A 14,747-nucleotide genomic window follows, 5' to 3' on the forward strand; every position below is an offset into this window, starting at 1 on the left:
AACCATGCTAACCAGTTGTTCCTTACTTCTTTGCTAAATATCTCCATCTCCTATGCCAGTTTCTTCCTTACCATCCTTCCAAAAGCAGATGTTCTCCAGTATACAAGTGTTAGTCCTCTTACTTTCCCACACCTTCTTCTCTAAGCTGGCCTTTAATTATATGTCAGTGATGCTTGACCCATTTGTCCAATTGCTTTTGCTGTGTGATCTCAACAGATGTTTCATTACTTTTCTTTCAATATTCCTAATGTTGCATTGGCTGGATGGCATTGCCGACTCGATGGACATGAGTTTGAGTGAACTCCGGGAGTTGGTGATGGACAGGGAGGCCTGGCGTGCTGTAGTTCATGGGGTCACAAAGAGTCAGACACTACTGAGTGACTGAACTGAACTGAATGTTGCACCTTGGAGCCAGACTCAAGACCTGGGAAACCATCCTAGTTTTCTTGTTTCTCTTTGCACCCCTAAAATTCAGTGGGCATCAAGCTTATGGATTTTTCCTTAGCAATATTTCTGAAATGTGGGCCATACTCTTCTAGCTCTGCTGCCTTAGATAAGCATTTATTAGTATCTCTGTCATGGATGACTGCAATCATCTCCTAACCGGTCTCTAAGCTCTTTCCATCATTCTATTGATTTCTCAGTGCTGCTTATTGGCAGAGCTCTGCATTATGCAAATCTGATTTTTTCTTCATCCTTGACCTTAAATATATCAATGGCCCCATTGAAGGCAAGAACAAGATGAGATTTGCCACCATTATTACTGTTAATCAACATGGTTCTAAAATTGTCACCAGTTAGTAATAGGAGAAAACAAAACGGAATATAAAAGGTAGAAAAATTTTAAAAGGTAGAAAATTTTATCTTTGTACTTCATACAATTGTCAAGTGTTATAATCTAAGAACCTCAATTTTAAACCCAGTAAAAATAATGAGTTCAATAAAAAGCAATAAAATATGTAAAAAATGAATGCCATGTGGATACGTATAATCATCAGTTAAAGAGTAAAATAGAAAAATTACTTTTACATGGCAACAACTGTGTATGTGGTATGTATGATACATAGAAAAATAAAAGTTTTTAAATGTGCAGGACTCTAGATAAAGAAAATTATATACCTTTACTAAGGGACCTTAAAAAATGACTGGAGACTGGAATAAATGAACAGACACATCATGTTCTTGCAGCAGAATATTCTCTTTTTTTCTTTTGGCTATCTTTCTCATAATAGAGAAAGATAGAAAGCCTCCTAATAGATCTTCCTCATCTGGAACACATGGTCAGCCATTCCTGTGACTGGTCTTTAAGGACTCTGACCATTAACTGTCTGCCATATTAGTTATGTACTAGTTTTAATTTACAAATCAACATAGTTAAATTGTCCTCTTCATCATGTCCTCTCAGAAACCTTTCAAGAGGCAGCCTATTACCTCCAGAATAGTCTGAACTATTAATCTTACTTTCAAGATTCAATGTAATCTGTATTGCTATCTGATTTAACTTCTCACTATCCTATGTAATTTCCCTATTTTATACCAATTATATTTTATTATTTGTTATCTCCATGTGTTTGCCACTGTTTCCCTCTCTGTCCTCCACTTCTGCTTGTGCAAAGTATCTCTGCCTTTCCAAGTCCTGGCCAAAGTCTTCTCTCCCTTCTCTCCTTTCCCTTTTTTTGCTTCAGTAAATATTTGAGTGCCAGCCCCTTGCCAGAAGTTACATAAACTCCCTGATATGTAGGTACTGAATAAATGTTGAATGAATTAATGAGTGGATGAATGAAAAGACCCTTTTTTTAGTATACTAGTCAACACTTTCTTCAGTTCACTTCAGTTCAGTCTCTCAGTCGTGTCTGACTCTTTGCGACCCCATGAATCGCAGCACTCCAGGCCTCCCTGTCCATCACCAACTCCCGGAGTTCACTCAGACTCACGTCCATCGAGTCAGTGATGCCATCCAGCCATCTCATCCTCTGTCGTCCCCTTCTCCTCCTGCCCCCAATCCCTCCCTGCATCAGAGTCTTTTCCAACAAGTCAGCTCTTCGCGTGAGGTGGCCAAAGTACTGGAGTTTCAGCTTTAGCATCATTCCCTCCAAAGAAATCCCGGGCTGATCTCCTTCAGAATGGACTGGTTGGATCTCCTTGCAGTCCAAGGGACTCTCAAGAACACCACAGTTCAAAAGCATCAATTCTTCGGCGCTCAGCCTTCTTTACAGTCCAACTCTCACATCCATACATGACCACTAAGGAAAAACCATAGCCTTGACTAGACGGACCTTTGTTGGCAAAGTAATGTCTCTGCTTTTCAATATACTATCTAGGTTGGTCATAACTTTCCTTCCAAGGAGTAAGCGTCTTTTAATTTATTGGCTGCAGTCACCATCTGCAGTGATTTTGGAGCCCAAAAAAAGAAAGTCTGACACTGTTTCTACTGTTTCCCCATCTATTTCCCATGAAGTGATGGGACCGGATGCCATGATCTTCATTTTCTGCATGTTGAGCTTTAAGCCAACTTTTTCACTCTCCTCTTTCACTTTCATCAAGAGGCTTTTGAGTTCCTCTTCACTTTCTGCCATAAGGGTGGTGTCATCTGCATATCTGAGGTTATTGATATTTCTCCCGGCAATCTTGATTCCAGCTTGTGCTTCTTCCAGCCCAGCGTTTCTCATGATGCACTCTGCATATAAGTTAAATAAGCAGGGTGACAATATACAGCCTTGACGTAGTCCTTTTCCTATTTGGAACCAGTCTGTTGTTCCATGTCCAGTTCTAACTGTTGCTTCCTGACCTGCATACACTTTCTTACCTTTACTTAAACCCCATGCTGATTAACATAATAAACTACATTCTTCTCTGCAGTCACTTCCTTTGGGAAGCTGGTTGAGTAAATAAAACGTGTTTTCTTTAGTCTGTAGTTTAATACATTGCAATATACTATCTGCGCTGCTTTTTAAAATTTAGAGTTGACTCTTTGTGATTTCTTTCATTTTCTTTACATTCCTCTGCTTATTTCTCTTGTCCATTTTTGCTAAAGATATATAATTATCATACAGATAATTATAATAGATTAAACAAATTTCCCAAGGGCAAAAACAATTGTACACAAAATTGAGAGGAAAGAGTATAATGATAAATAAGAAATGGAAAATTTGTCAGTAAAGTAAACCTTTTGGTTGATCTGTAGGATGTCTTTGTTATATTAACACCCATATTAAATCAATTGAAATAAATTACCTTATCAATGGCATGTGTAAACATTTTAATAAAATGGACAACATTGATAAACTAGGAATATAAATCATTTATAAATTACACACATATATAAAATCTGATGTTTTTATTATAATGTTTTCCAAAATTTGCATTTATAGGATCATTATTATTGATGATGGTTTATAACACATCTTACTTGATCCATCAGTGATAAATTTTTATTATAAACTCCTTATTGACTGAATTTGTTTCTTTAATATCCTTGGGTCTACTGTGGAACTTAGCCCAGTACTTTACACATAGAAAATGGTAAAATATTTAATACAGTTGCTCTTAAGCATTCCATGTACGATGTCATGATGTATATGCTGTAGCTGAATTCAGAAATTAATAAGCTTTTTTGATAGATAATAAGTTTCTATTCTGTTTTTCAAGAATGCTTCTTTACATGTTTTAAAGAAATTGACATGCTAGGATAATATCAAGAAATTCATATTTCTAATTAATGTGCTTACTCTTAAAATTAGAAATATCGAACGCGCTGTTCAAAGTACAATTGAACTAACAAAAAACAGACGTTTGTATGGGCTCTTACCTTATTGGTTATTTTTCACTGCTCTAGAAGATAAGAGCTTTTAAAAATAATAATGAAAAAGATTAATCTTTTCTTTCAATTTTACATTAAACAAATATAAAATATTCTAACAAACCATTTTTCCTGTAATGATAATTTTCATTCTGAGTTTTATTGAAAAGGTTGGTGTTTTGATCTCAGATTAAAGGAAGTTTAGAGGACATAGGGATGAAATGTACAACAATGGGAGCCTGCAAGGTAAGAAATGGTTTTCCGCTTGAATATCCCCGGGCAGACAATGCAGAGCCTGGAGGTCAGCCTATGCTATGGTGTCCACATGCACACTCACCTTCAGAGGAGAGGGTCAAACAAGGTCGGCCTTGGCAGCCAGCCTTCAGAAATCCTAGACGGGAGTCAGGAGTCAGAAAAAGCCTCTCTTAAAACATTAAGGGTTTTGTCAGAGGACTTATAATGCAGTTTAGTTGCCTTTAAGCTAGAACTTTTTAGTTCCTCATTTGTTCTTTCTTTGTTGCTGATGTATTAGTTGATTTACATTGTGGTAGTTTCCGGTGTATAGCATAGTGGTTCAGTATTTTTGCAGATTGTATCCTATTATAGGTTATTGTAAGATAGTGGGTATAATTTCCTGATTCTGCCAAGACACATAATCAATGACTCTAAAAAAAATCCTGTTTAGGTGTACTTGTACAAAAGTGTTTCCATCCATATGCGAATGTTGTTAGAAAACAGAAGCTATATTACCCAGAATACTTTCATTTTCTCCATAGTTATTGTGAAGCAAAGAGCCCAATTTTATTATGCAGATGTATGATTAGCTTTGACACCTGAAAGATTTTGCCCATTTGTTCCCTTTAGAACAGATATTTTAAAATCTGTATTTACTTTATTTGGCCCTGTGGGTCTATCTATAAACTGTTCTAACCCATTTAGAACTCACCAGGGTACAAATCTAAAATAAAATAAGTAACACAAAAATACTGTTATTCACCATAGTTTAAATGAGTAATAGAATTTTGTAATGTGTTCAAGTAGAAATTCTGGATTCTTACTTATGGAGAATCAGGTCTGGAAGCTCCATAAACTTTCGGTTAAGAATGCTTCAGGTGTAAGACCAGTGATTTTCTTTAAAGATAGTTCAGTGTGTCTTCTTTCTTAGTCCTCCTCACAACTTACTGTCTTCCCGTCACATATCAGCCTTCCAGATTTGAAACTTAGATTCTAAATAAAAATGTAAAAATATGGCACGGGGTGTTTTCCATTTTATTAGTGGCAAATTAACCTCTTCTTTTTCCTCAAGATCAGAAGATAAATCTTCCTTTGAAAGATTTTTTTCAATAATGCTAAATTTCCTTTTAGTTGATAACCAAAAATTCTTGCAAATAAAGTACTTCCTCAGAACTCCAGGTTAGTGCACAGGATGAAAGCCCAGTTAATTGATACAGAATAAACCTTCTGTACTATGGGTTCCCCATCCACAGGTTTTCAGTTCAGTCGTTCAATTATGTCTGACTCTATGCGACCCCATAGACTGTAACCTGCCAGGCTTCTCTGTCTATGGGATTTTCCAGGAAGAATACTGGAGTGAGTTGCTGTTTCCTACCCCAGGGGATCTTCCTGACCCAGGGATTGAACCCACGTCTGTTGCATCTCTTTCACTGGCAGGCAGATTCTTTACCTGGGAAGCTATTCTAATGTACGCCAAAGCTTGAGACCACTGCACAGTAGAAATGCCTCTAGGAAACTAAAGTTTAACAGTGTGCTTTTGTCTTATTTGAGGGTTGAGATGTTTATTTTTAAAGCAGCCTTCTGAAGATTGACTTTTTATCTCTCTTAAATCTACTCTTTTGGCATTATATTGCTTTTTGTGACAGGGGTCTATTATATATTTCTCTTATTGTCAAGTTCTAGAAAAAAAGACTTTATCTCCCCTGATGAACTGGTAAATTCATTGTATTTGTGTATCTTAGATTATTGTTTGCCTTTTTCACCTTTGCTGCCAAAATGTGTAGATAGAGCTCAATTTCATATCCCATTTTAGCAGTTATTCCTAGTCTCCTTTTTCTAGATGATTATCAGCCCCTTATTCCCATTTCATGTTTGTTCTTTTAATGAAATGGCTTTTCTGTGGCCACATTCAAGGATAATTTTCAATATGGCCATCATGGCTCTCATACAAGTATAATATGAACATGTGTCAAAGACCTTTTGTAACTTGTGAAGGATTTTACAGCTAGCTCAAAGGAACCAAAGAACCAACACATATAGGCAGCTGATGAATGTGAGAATGAATTTACTAATAGATGCAGAACTAGTCAGTATCCATGGACAGTAACACTTAATGATTAGAATCATCTCTCAGGAGACAGGACAAGGCATCGATTGTGTCTCTATAGGACAGCCTTCATTTGCAATTTTAATGGCTGAGAATCATTTGATTACTGTCAGTTTTCTATAACTTTAGAGTTGTAAAATAATCCAGTCAGAGCCAGTGGAAGGCATAAGACCCCTATAGATCCCAGTAATCCTGTGAGACTCTAGAACAATGCCAGCATTCCACTGCAAGAACACCCAGCAGTCTATCTGCGGATTGCAACCTTTCACAGTTTTTCCTGACAGCAAGGTAACAGGCAAAGAAATGAGTCCTCGTATAGGAGCCTGAAATGGAGAAAGAGGATCTTCGGTAGATGAGAAAGGAGATATCCTGTTATTGTCTTCTCATTCTCTGTCGTGAGTCATCTGGCCTTGAAGGAGTCTATGTGTTCAGGAGTGAATTCCTGGGGGTGGGAGGGAAAGATGGCTTTGCCACGGAGAAGCAGGACCAGGGCTGGGAAAGACTCTTTGCTGTATTGGACAAGCTACTGCAATGGGTGGATCTCATCCAGTAAAACAAGAGTATTTATTACCATATCATCTGATTTACTTACTTATTTTTTGGTCTTTTTGTTAACCCTAATTTTTAGCAAAGTCTTTTAGGCTGGCTTCAGATAGGTAGCATGGGACATTAAGAAAAAGCCCTGTTTACCCTAATTTATAGAACTACGTGGTCCCTTCAAGGCCATTGGAGTTGTGATGGTAATTAATGAGCGCCCCACTGCGGACCCGCAGCGACCTCATGGTCATGTTTCTTTATCAGGAAGTCTCATCTCTACATTGCCTCTCTTGGAGAATCTGGAGCCTTGTTGTTAGTTTAGTAAAGTGCTTTTCTTTCTTACCTTATTATTATTTTTACTTGTTAGCTTTTTAAAATTCACAGCACTTGATGTTGTTTAGTCGCTCAGTTGTATCTGACTGTTTTGTGACCCCATGGACTGTAGTCCGCCAGACTTCTTTGTCCCACGGATTTCCCAGGGAAGAATACTGGGATAGGTTGCCATTTTCCTCTGCAGGGGATCCTCCAGACCCAGGGATTGAACTTGTGTCTCCTTCATTAGCAAGGAGGAGGATTCTTTTCCACTGAGCCACTGGAGAAGCCCAGCACTAGATGGGGTTTAATGAAATAGTTAATTAATTTTAGTTAATTAATTAGTTAATGGGTAAAGAGTGTTTGCATTAATTTGAATCAATCTATTCATGTGTGCTCAGTCATGTCCTACTCTTGGCAACCCCTTGGACTGTAGCCCCCCAGGCCCCTCTGTCCATGGGATTTTCCAGGCAGGAATACGGCTGTGTTTGCATGCTTGGTCACGTCCAACTCTTTGCAACCCCATAGACTGTAGCCCCCCAGGCCCCTCTGTCCATGGGATTTTCCAGGCAGGAATACTGGCTGTGCATGCATGCTTGATCACATCCAACTCTTTGCAACCCCATAGACTGTAGTCCACCAGGCCCTCTGTCCATGGGATTTTCTAGGCAAGAATACTGGAATGTGTTGCCATTTCCTTCTCTAGAGGATCTTCCCGACCCAGGGCTCAAACCCATGTCTGATGCATCTCCTGCATTAGGAAGTAGATTCTTTACCACTCACGCCACCTGGGAAGCCCATAATCTAGTCATGATTCTGTATCCTTGCAATTTTAGTTCTTTTTCATATTATCAATTAATTTAGTGTATAGAGTTACAAACATTTGCTGATTCAGTGGCCTTGACATTTGTTAGTTATATATATATATATATATATATATATATATATATATAAGTTCTTAGTAGGTAAGAAGCTGGATTGAGAGTGCTAAATAAGGATTCAGAAACATAAGTTACAGATATGTTATATTAGAAGCTTAAGTCTCATTTCTCTGATTCTCTTTTCTGTAATAGTTGACACAACATACAGAAAGGCCCAGCACTTGAAAAACTATATACATAAATGAGACAAATAAATTTGTGTAATAATCTTTGTGTTTTGGAGTATAAAAATTTACAGTTGCAGGATTAGGCAGATAATGAGTATTGATCAGCCTTTTGTGAGGCCACGGTTTTCAGTGAACAGACTCAGCAGTGTTAGGTTCTGGTTCCACTTCTGCTGCCGTAGTGTGAATATGAGAAAAAGTTAAGCTCTGCGGTCTTAATCTATAAAACTCATTCTTTGAGCTAAACTTTATTGAATCATTGTTAAGTTATAGCACAACATGGTCCATGCCCTCAAAGAGCTGGAAACACTTGTTAATAAATAAGCACAGCTGACATATTATAGGTACAGTGAATGACTTCCCAGAGGAGGTAATGCTTAAATGGATTCTTCTGCAAAGAGGTGTCATCTCCAGGCAAAGCAAGATAAGGGCCAGAGAGGAAGGGAGGGAGAAAGGTTATTCAGGGGAGGGGATCAGTGAGAGCACACGAGCACAGAGGCATGAGCAAGATGCCAGGATTTGAGCTTGTGAGTCTGGTGCACTGAGAAACAGAAGTAGGTAGCAACCAAATCTTGAAGAGTCTGGTTTTTAATGCTTAAATTAAAAAAGTTTGATTAAAAGGTCTCTAATGCTTTCTCTAGCTTGAATTATGAGCTGAGATATTGTTAGTGAATGATAAGGAGTTGATCTGTTCTGATTGGGCTTACCTTGTGACACAGCTGGTAAAGAATCCGCCTGCAATGCAGGAGACCTATGTTCAATGCCTGAGTTGGGAAGATCCCCTGGAGAAAGGAAAGGCTACCCAGTTCAGCATTCTGGCCTGGAGAATTCCATGGACTGTAAAGTCCATTGGTATTCCAAAGAGTTGGACACGATTGAGCAACTTTCACTTTACTTCAAGTTCTGATTAATCTGCAGTTCCTGTATTCTATAGTGACAGCCAGGTAATTTGACTGACTGAGACTTTGAGTTCCCTTTTGTAACTTTCAACCTTTGCAACCATTAAAGGACCGGAAATATAGTTCAAATAACTTTGGTCAAATCTCTCTCTTGCTGCTTCATCCTTAATGTTACTGTCTACATTTTTTTTATTTCCTTCTCTTACTTCTGGAAAATTTCGAATGTATAGAAAGTAAACAATGCTATGCTATGCTAAGTCACTTCAGTCGTGTCCGACTCTGTGCGACCCCATAGACGGCAGCCCACCAGGCTTCCCTGTCCCCGGGTTTCTCCAGGCAAGAACACTAGAGTGAGTTGCCATTTCCTTCTCCAATGCGTGAAAGTGAAAAGTGAAAGTGAAGTCGCTCAGTAGGTGTCCGACCCTCAGCGACCCCATGGACTGCAGCCTTCCAGGCTCCTCCATCCATGGGATTTTCCAGGCAAGAGTACTGGAGTGGGGTGCCATTGCCTTCTCCGAAAGTAAACAATAGGATAATATAATTCCATTATCCAGATTTGACAATTACCAACATTCTTGTTTTGTTTATTTCTCAACTCATGTCCTCATTCAATTTTTATTATTGTCATTATTATTCTTACTGTTTCTAGGTGTCATTTTTGTACACTGAAATATACAAATCTTATATATAGGTTTTTGACAAACAGATATACTTGTGTAATCTACATCTCATCTCAATACAAAACAATTGCATCTTCCTTTCAAATTTCCTTGTTCTCCTTTCCAGACTCTCCCTGGCCCCATACCTCCCTCCAGTTGAAAAGACAAAACAACCATTTCCTTAATTTTTATTTTGCCTTAGATTAGTTTTGCCTGTTTTAGAACTTACATGATGGCATCTCCTATATGTGCTCTTTGGTTTCTGTCTTCTTTCACTCATTCACTGTCTGTGAGATTCATCCATGTTGCTCCCTCCACCACCAGTAGTTCCCTCCGTGGTGTTGCTTAGCATTGTTCTATTGTTTGAATTTACTAGTTTGTCAGCCATTCTTTTGTATGTGTTATGCTTGTTTCCAGTTGTGTGCTATTGTGAATGAGGTTGCTAAGGATATCCTTATATACACTGTTTTGTAAAAATGTTTTCAGTTCTGTTGGAAGCCCCTCTAGGAGTGAAATCACTCGGTGTGTGTTTATAAGAAACAGCCAGTTTTCCACAGTGGTTATACCAACACAGGCTTTCCAGGTGGCGCTAGTGGTAAAGAACAACCGGTGTGCCAATGCAGGAGACATAAGAGACACAGGTTCCATCCCTGGGTTGGGAAGATCCCCTGGAGGAGGGCATGGCAACCCACTCCAGTATTCTTGCCTGGAGAATCCCATGGACAGAGGAGCCTGGCGGGCTACAGTCCATAGGGTTGCAAAGGGTCAGACACAACTGAAGCAGCTTAACACACATAACACACTTGAGAGTGACAGCTCCTCTGCATCCCTCCTAACATTTGATGTTGTCTGTCTTTAATTTGGGGGCTTCCCTGGTAGCTCAGCTGGTAAAGAATCTGCCTGCAATGCAGGAGACCCCAGTTTGATTCCTGGGTCGGGAGAAGGGATAAGCTATCCACTCCAGTATTCTTGGGCTTCAGTGGCGGCTCAGATGGTAAAGAATCCATCTGCGGTGTGGGAGACCTGGGTTCGATCCCTGGGTTGGGAAGATCCCCTGGAGGAGGGCATGGCAACCCACTCCAGTATTCTTGCCTGGAGAATCCCCATGGACAGAGGAGCCTGGCGGGCTACATTCCATGCATGGGGTCACAAAGAGTCAGACACGACTGAATGACTAAGCACAGCACAGCACATCTTTAATTTTAGCCATTCTTGTGCATATGTAGTGGTATCTCATTGTGGTTTTTATTTGCATTTCCATGATGCCTAATGATTATTGAATGTTTTTATGTGCTTATTGATCATTTATATGTTTTTTATCTGTTAATAAAGTCTATTGTTCATTTTTAATTGGGTTGTCTTTATTACTGAGTTATAGTAATTCTTTATATATTCTGGATACAAATTCTTTGCCAGATGTCTGTTTTGTGAAAATTTTCTCCCACTCTGTGTTTTGCTTATTCAGTTTCTTAGTGGTGTCTTTGGATGATCACAAGTTTTATTTGATTGAGTCTGTTATCTAATCTTTATGGTTATTACTTCCTGTTTAAGAAATCTTTGCTTGCCCTCGGATTGAGACTATATGTCTCCTGTGTTTTCTTCTAAAAGCTTTACACCATTAGCTTTTACATTTCAGTCTGTGACCCATCCATCTTAAATGAACTTTTGTTTTCTGGTGTAAAGTCGGGCTCTAATTCTTATGTCTCCATATGGCCATCCTGTTCTAGCACCATTTGTTGAAGAGACTTTTCTTTTCCTATTGGGTTGTTTTGGAACATTTGTTAAAAAGCAGCTGTCCAAGTGTTGGGTCTGTTCCAGAGCTGTGTTCTGTTCCTTTGATCTGTTGTATATTCCTATCCAGTTTTGCACTGTGTTGATTGCTTTTCTTTTATGATTAGTCCTGACTCCAGTAGTATAAACAGTACAACTCTGTTGTTCTTTTTCAAAATTTTTGTGGCTATTCTAGATCCTCTTTCTACATAAACTAAAAGTCATCTTCTATATTTTTATTAAAAAGCTTGCTGGGATTATGAATTTTTTATACATCATTTAGGGGAAAAATTTTTAATAAATATCGAACCCATGAACATGGTATCTTTTCCATTTATTCGGGCCATCTTTAATTTCTCTCAGCTGCATTTTAGGGTGGATGTTTTGCATACCTTTTGTTAAATGTGTTTCTAAGTATTTTGTTATTTGATGCTATTCTAAGTGAATTTTTTATTCGCAGTTTAAAAATTTTCTCTTGTTGGTATACAGAAATACAGTTGATTTTATACCCTGAGATATTGCTATACTTACCAGTTTTTTAACACACATTTTTGAGCACCCTGAACTATTTTCGCTTCATGTTTTTATGTGACTTTTTAGACTTGAATGTCTATGTCTACCTTATATCTGCCCCTAAAGAGGGCCAGTGTGAATGCAATGGCATTTGTGAAATCTTCTGACACTTTCCCAGCTAGAGTCAAAGAATTGCTTCCCTGAGAGTCTATTAGAGCACTTTCCACTTTTGGTTTTGAATGAGCCATTCTTTGAAGGCAGGCACTATGCTTTTCCTTCTCTTTTATCCCCATAATAGCTGGTATGGTGTCTTGGTTCACAGTTTAGGAATGTACCTTTTCAACATTTATCTCAGGACCCGTAGGGAATTATGTAGCTCTGGTGGGAAACCCTTACAGGCAACTTTAGTCACTTGGAAACAAGCCCCAAAGTGTATCTTAAAAAGGGAAAATAGACTTTTTTCCAGAAATGTGTTCCTGTGTTCCTCCTATTTAAAGATCTGTTCAGTGGTGGATGATCTACTTACACTCCAAGTGACTTAGGCTTTTTTCTTCCAGTTTTGAATGTTTGTGGATTGTTTCTTCTCACTTCCTTTTTGTTTTCCAGGTGGCTGACTGTGCTTGGGATGAAACAATAAAGATATATGATCCTGTTTGTCTTACCATGCTGGCTTGAGACAAGCTTCTTCATTCAGAAACAAAGGAGACTGACTGAAGAACTGCTTAGCAGGAAATAAGTTATACTATAGATTTTATGTTTTTATATACTATTCATATTTCAAATTTTAAAAATTCATTTTGGAATCAATTTTGAGGCAGCTGATAAAGACTTTGGTTCACTATTTAAAGCCTGGTACATAAGCCATATTTCTTAAAAATCTTAAGAATAATTGAAGTTATGGTATATGGTGTATCTTATAGTATCTATTAAAGTATAACCTATTATAAAATGGATTAAAATATGGGAGCTCTGTAGATTATATTGATAGTGATATATTTCACTTTTAATTTGTCATTTTTGATTTAAAATATAATGACTGCTATTGATAAAAATCACAAAAACGGTATCTCTTGATCATTTATGATTCTATGACACCCCTACCAAGGTTACTTTTTCTAATACAGTACATATGTATAACACTATATAATATTGATACATCTATGGTTATAGTAACAGGGCTCTAGTAACTGCAGATTTATTCAGCGATTATTTATTGAGCATCTACTACGTGCTTGACACACAGAATGAATGAGATTCTCTCAAGGCCTGGTGTCCGTCATACATAAGAACATGGGAGCTTTCCTGGTGGTAAAGAATCCGCCTGCCAATGCTGGAGACTCGGGTTCAGTCCCTGGTCCAGAGAGATCCCACATGCTGCAGAGCAACTAGTCCGTGTGCCACAATTTTTGAGCCTGTGCTCTAGAGCCTGGGAGCTACAGCTACTGAGCCCACATGCCTAGAGCCTGTGCTCTGCAATAAGAGAAGCCACCACAATTAAAAAACGTGCACACGACTAGAGAGTACCCCACTCGCTGCAACTTTAGAGAAAAGCCTGCACAGCAACAAGGACCCAGCAAGCCAAAAATAAATAAATAAAATTATTAAAAAAAAAAAAAGATGCTGAGAGTTAAGAGCTTACATGTATTTTACTTTTATTCAAATATTTTTGGATATTATACCCATGACCCTATATTTCTCTCTTCCTATTTCTCTATAATCAGATTTTTGAAAAACTGGTCACTGGGCAAAAAGTCTTAGGTCCTACAAAGGTTTCAGGAAATTACCTTAAAACTAAGTAATGAAATACTTAGTTAATTCATAACTAATAATGAAATATCCTAATTAATGCCATAAACCCTCCTCACTACCTCCTTAGGTCTTGAAAAACCTTAAGGTGTGATGATCCATAAAAAATTAGGTTGAAAGAGAAAAAGTAGTAGAATAGACAACTTTGTTCAGGAAGGAGGGGATATATGTACACCTATGACTGATTCCCTTGCAACTCAGCTGGTAAAGAATCCGTCTGCAATGTGAGAGAGCTAGGTTCCATCCCTGGGTTGGGAAGATCCCCTGGAGAGGGAAAGGCTACCCATTCCAGTATTCTGGCCTGGAGAATTCCATTGACCGTATAGTCCATGGTATCGCAAAGAGTCGGACATGACTGAGCAACTTTCACTTTCACATTGCTGATTCATGTTGAGGTTTGACAGAAAACAACAAAATTCTGTAAAGCAATTGTCCTTCAATTAAAAAATGAATAAATTAAAAATGTTACAAATGCCAAAGCTGTCATTAAATTTTTAACAAGTTTTTGAGAATTTTTAAAGAGAAAAATACATTCGTAGTTATCAGAACAAAAATAAAATATATGTATATTGTCTAATTTACGTATTTCCCAGTTTCTACAGAAAAACCAGATGCCTTACAAGATACAAAAATAAAAAAAAAACAAAAGGAAACATAAAGTGGAGCAAAGCGTGAGCTTGAAAATATATGTATTCTAAGAATAAGTTTTAGAAAGTTGCTACTGGAGGTGTAAATGGGAAGTCTGGTCAGGTACAGGATGCAGTGGCCAAGGCCTGAGGGCAAGGACCTCATTCTGGCTTGGCCCTAGCACCATGCCCGGCACATAGAAAGTGTTCAGTGAATATCTGTCGAATGAATGAATGGTCTCACAGAAAGTATTAACTCTTTTTGGTTCTTAGACCAATCAGTGCTGTTTTTGAGAGGCCCACATAGAGAGGACACTGCTTCACATGACTGTCTTGTAAGGTCCAAGGTGCTCAAGCACGTCCTTAGAGCTGGCACAATG

General features: G+C 38.2%; 1 protein-coding gene across 1 annotated transcript in view; it reads left to right on the forward strand.

Annotated features, from left to right (window-relative positions):
• PEX7 (peroxisomal biogenesis factor 7) overlaps positions 1-12,998 on the forward strand; it is an 81,296-nt gene extending 68,298 nt beyond the window's left edge. Inside the window, exon 10 of the mRNA XM_086318040.1 lies at positions 12,542-12,998. Within this exon, the coding sequence (XP_086174166.1) occupies positions 12,542-12,610 (69 nt within the window). The 3' untranslated portion in view covers positions 12,611-12,998. The remainder of the gene's footprint in view (positions 1-12,541) is intronic.
• Positions 12,999-14,747: the final 1,749 nt, after the last annotated feature.

This window comes from Bos grunniens, chromosome 9 (assembly GCF_055505025.1).
Source record: "Bos grunniens cultivar Pamir isolate PY7600 chromosome 9, Bosgru_T2T1.0, whole genome shotgun sequence".
NCBI classification, from domain to species: domain Eukaryota; kingdom Metazoa; phylum Chordata; class Mammalia; order Artiodactyla; family Bovidae; genus Bos; species Bos grunniens.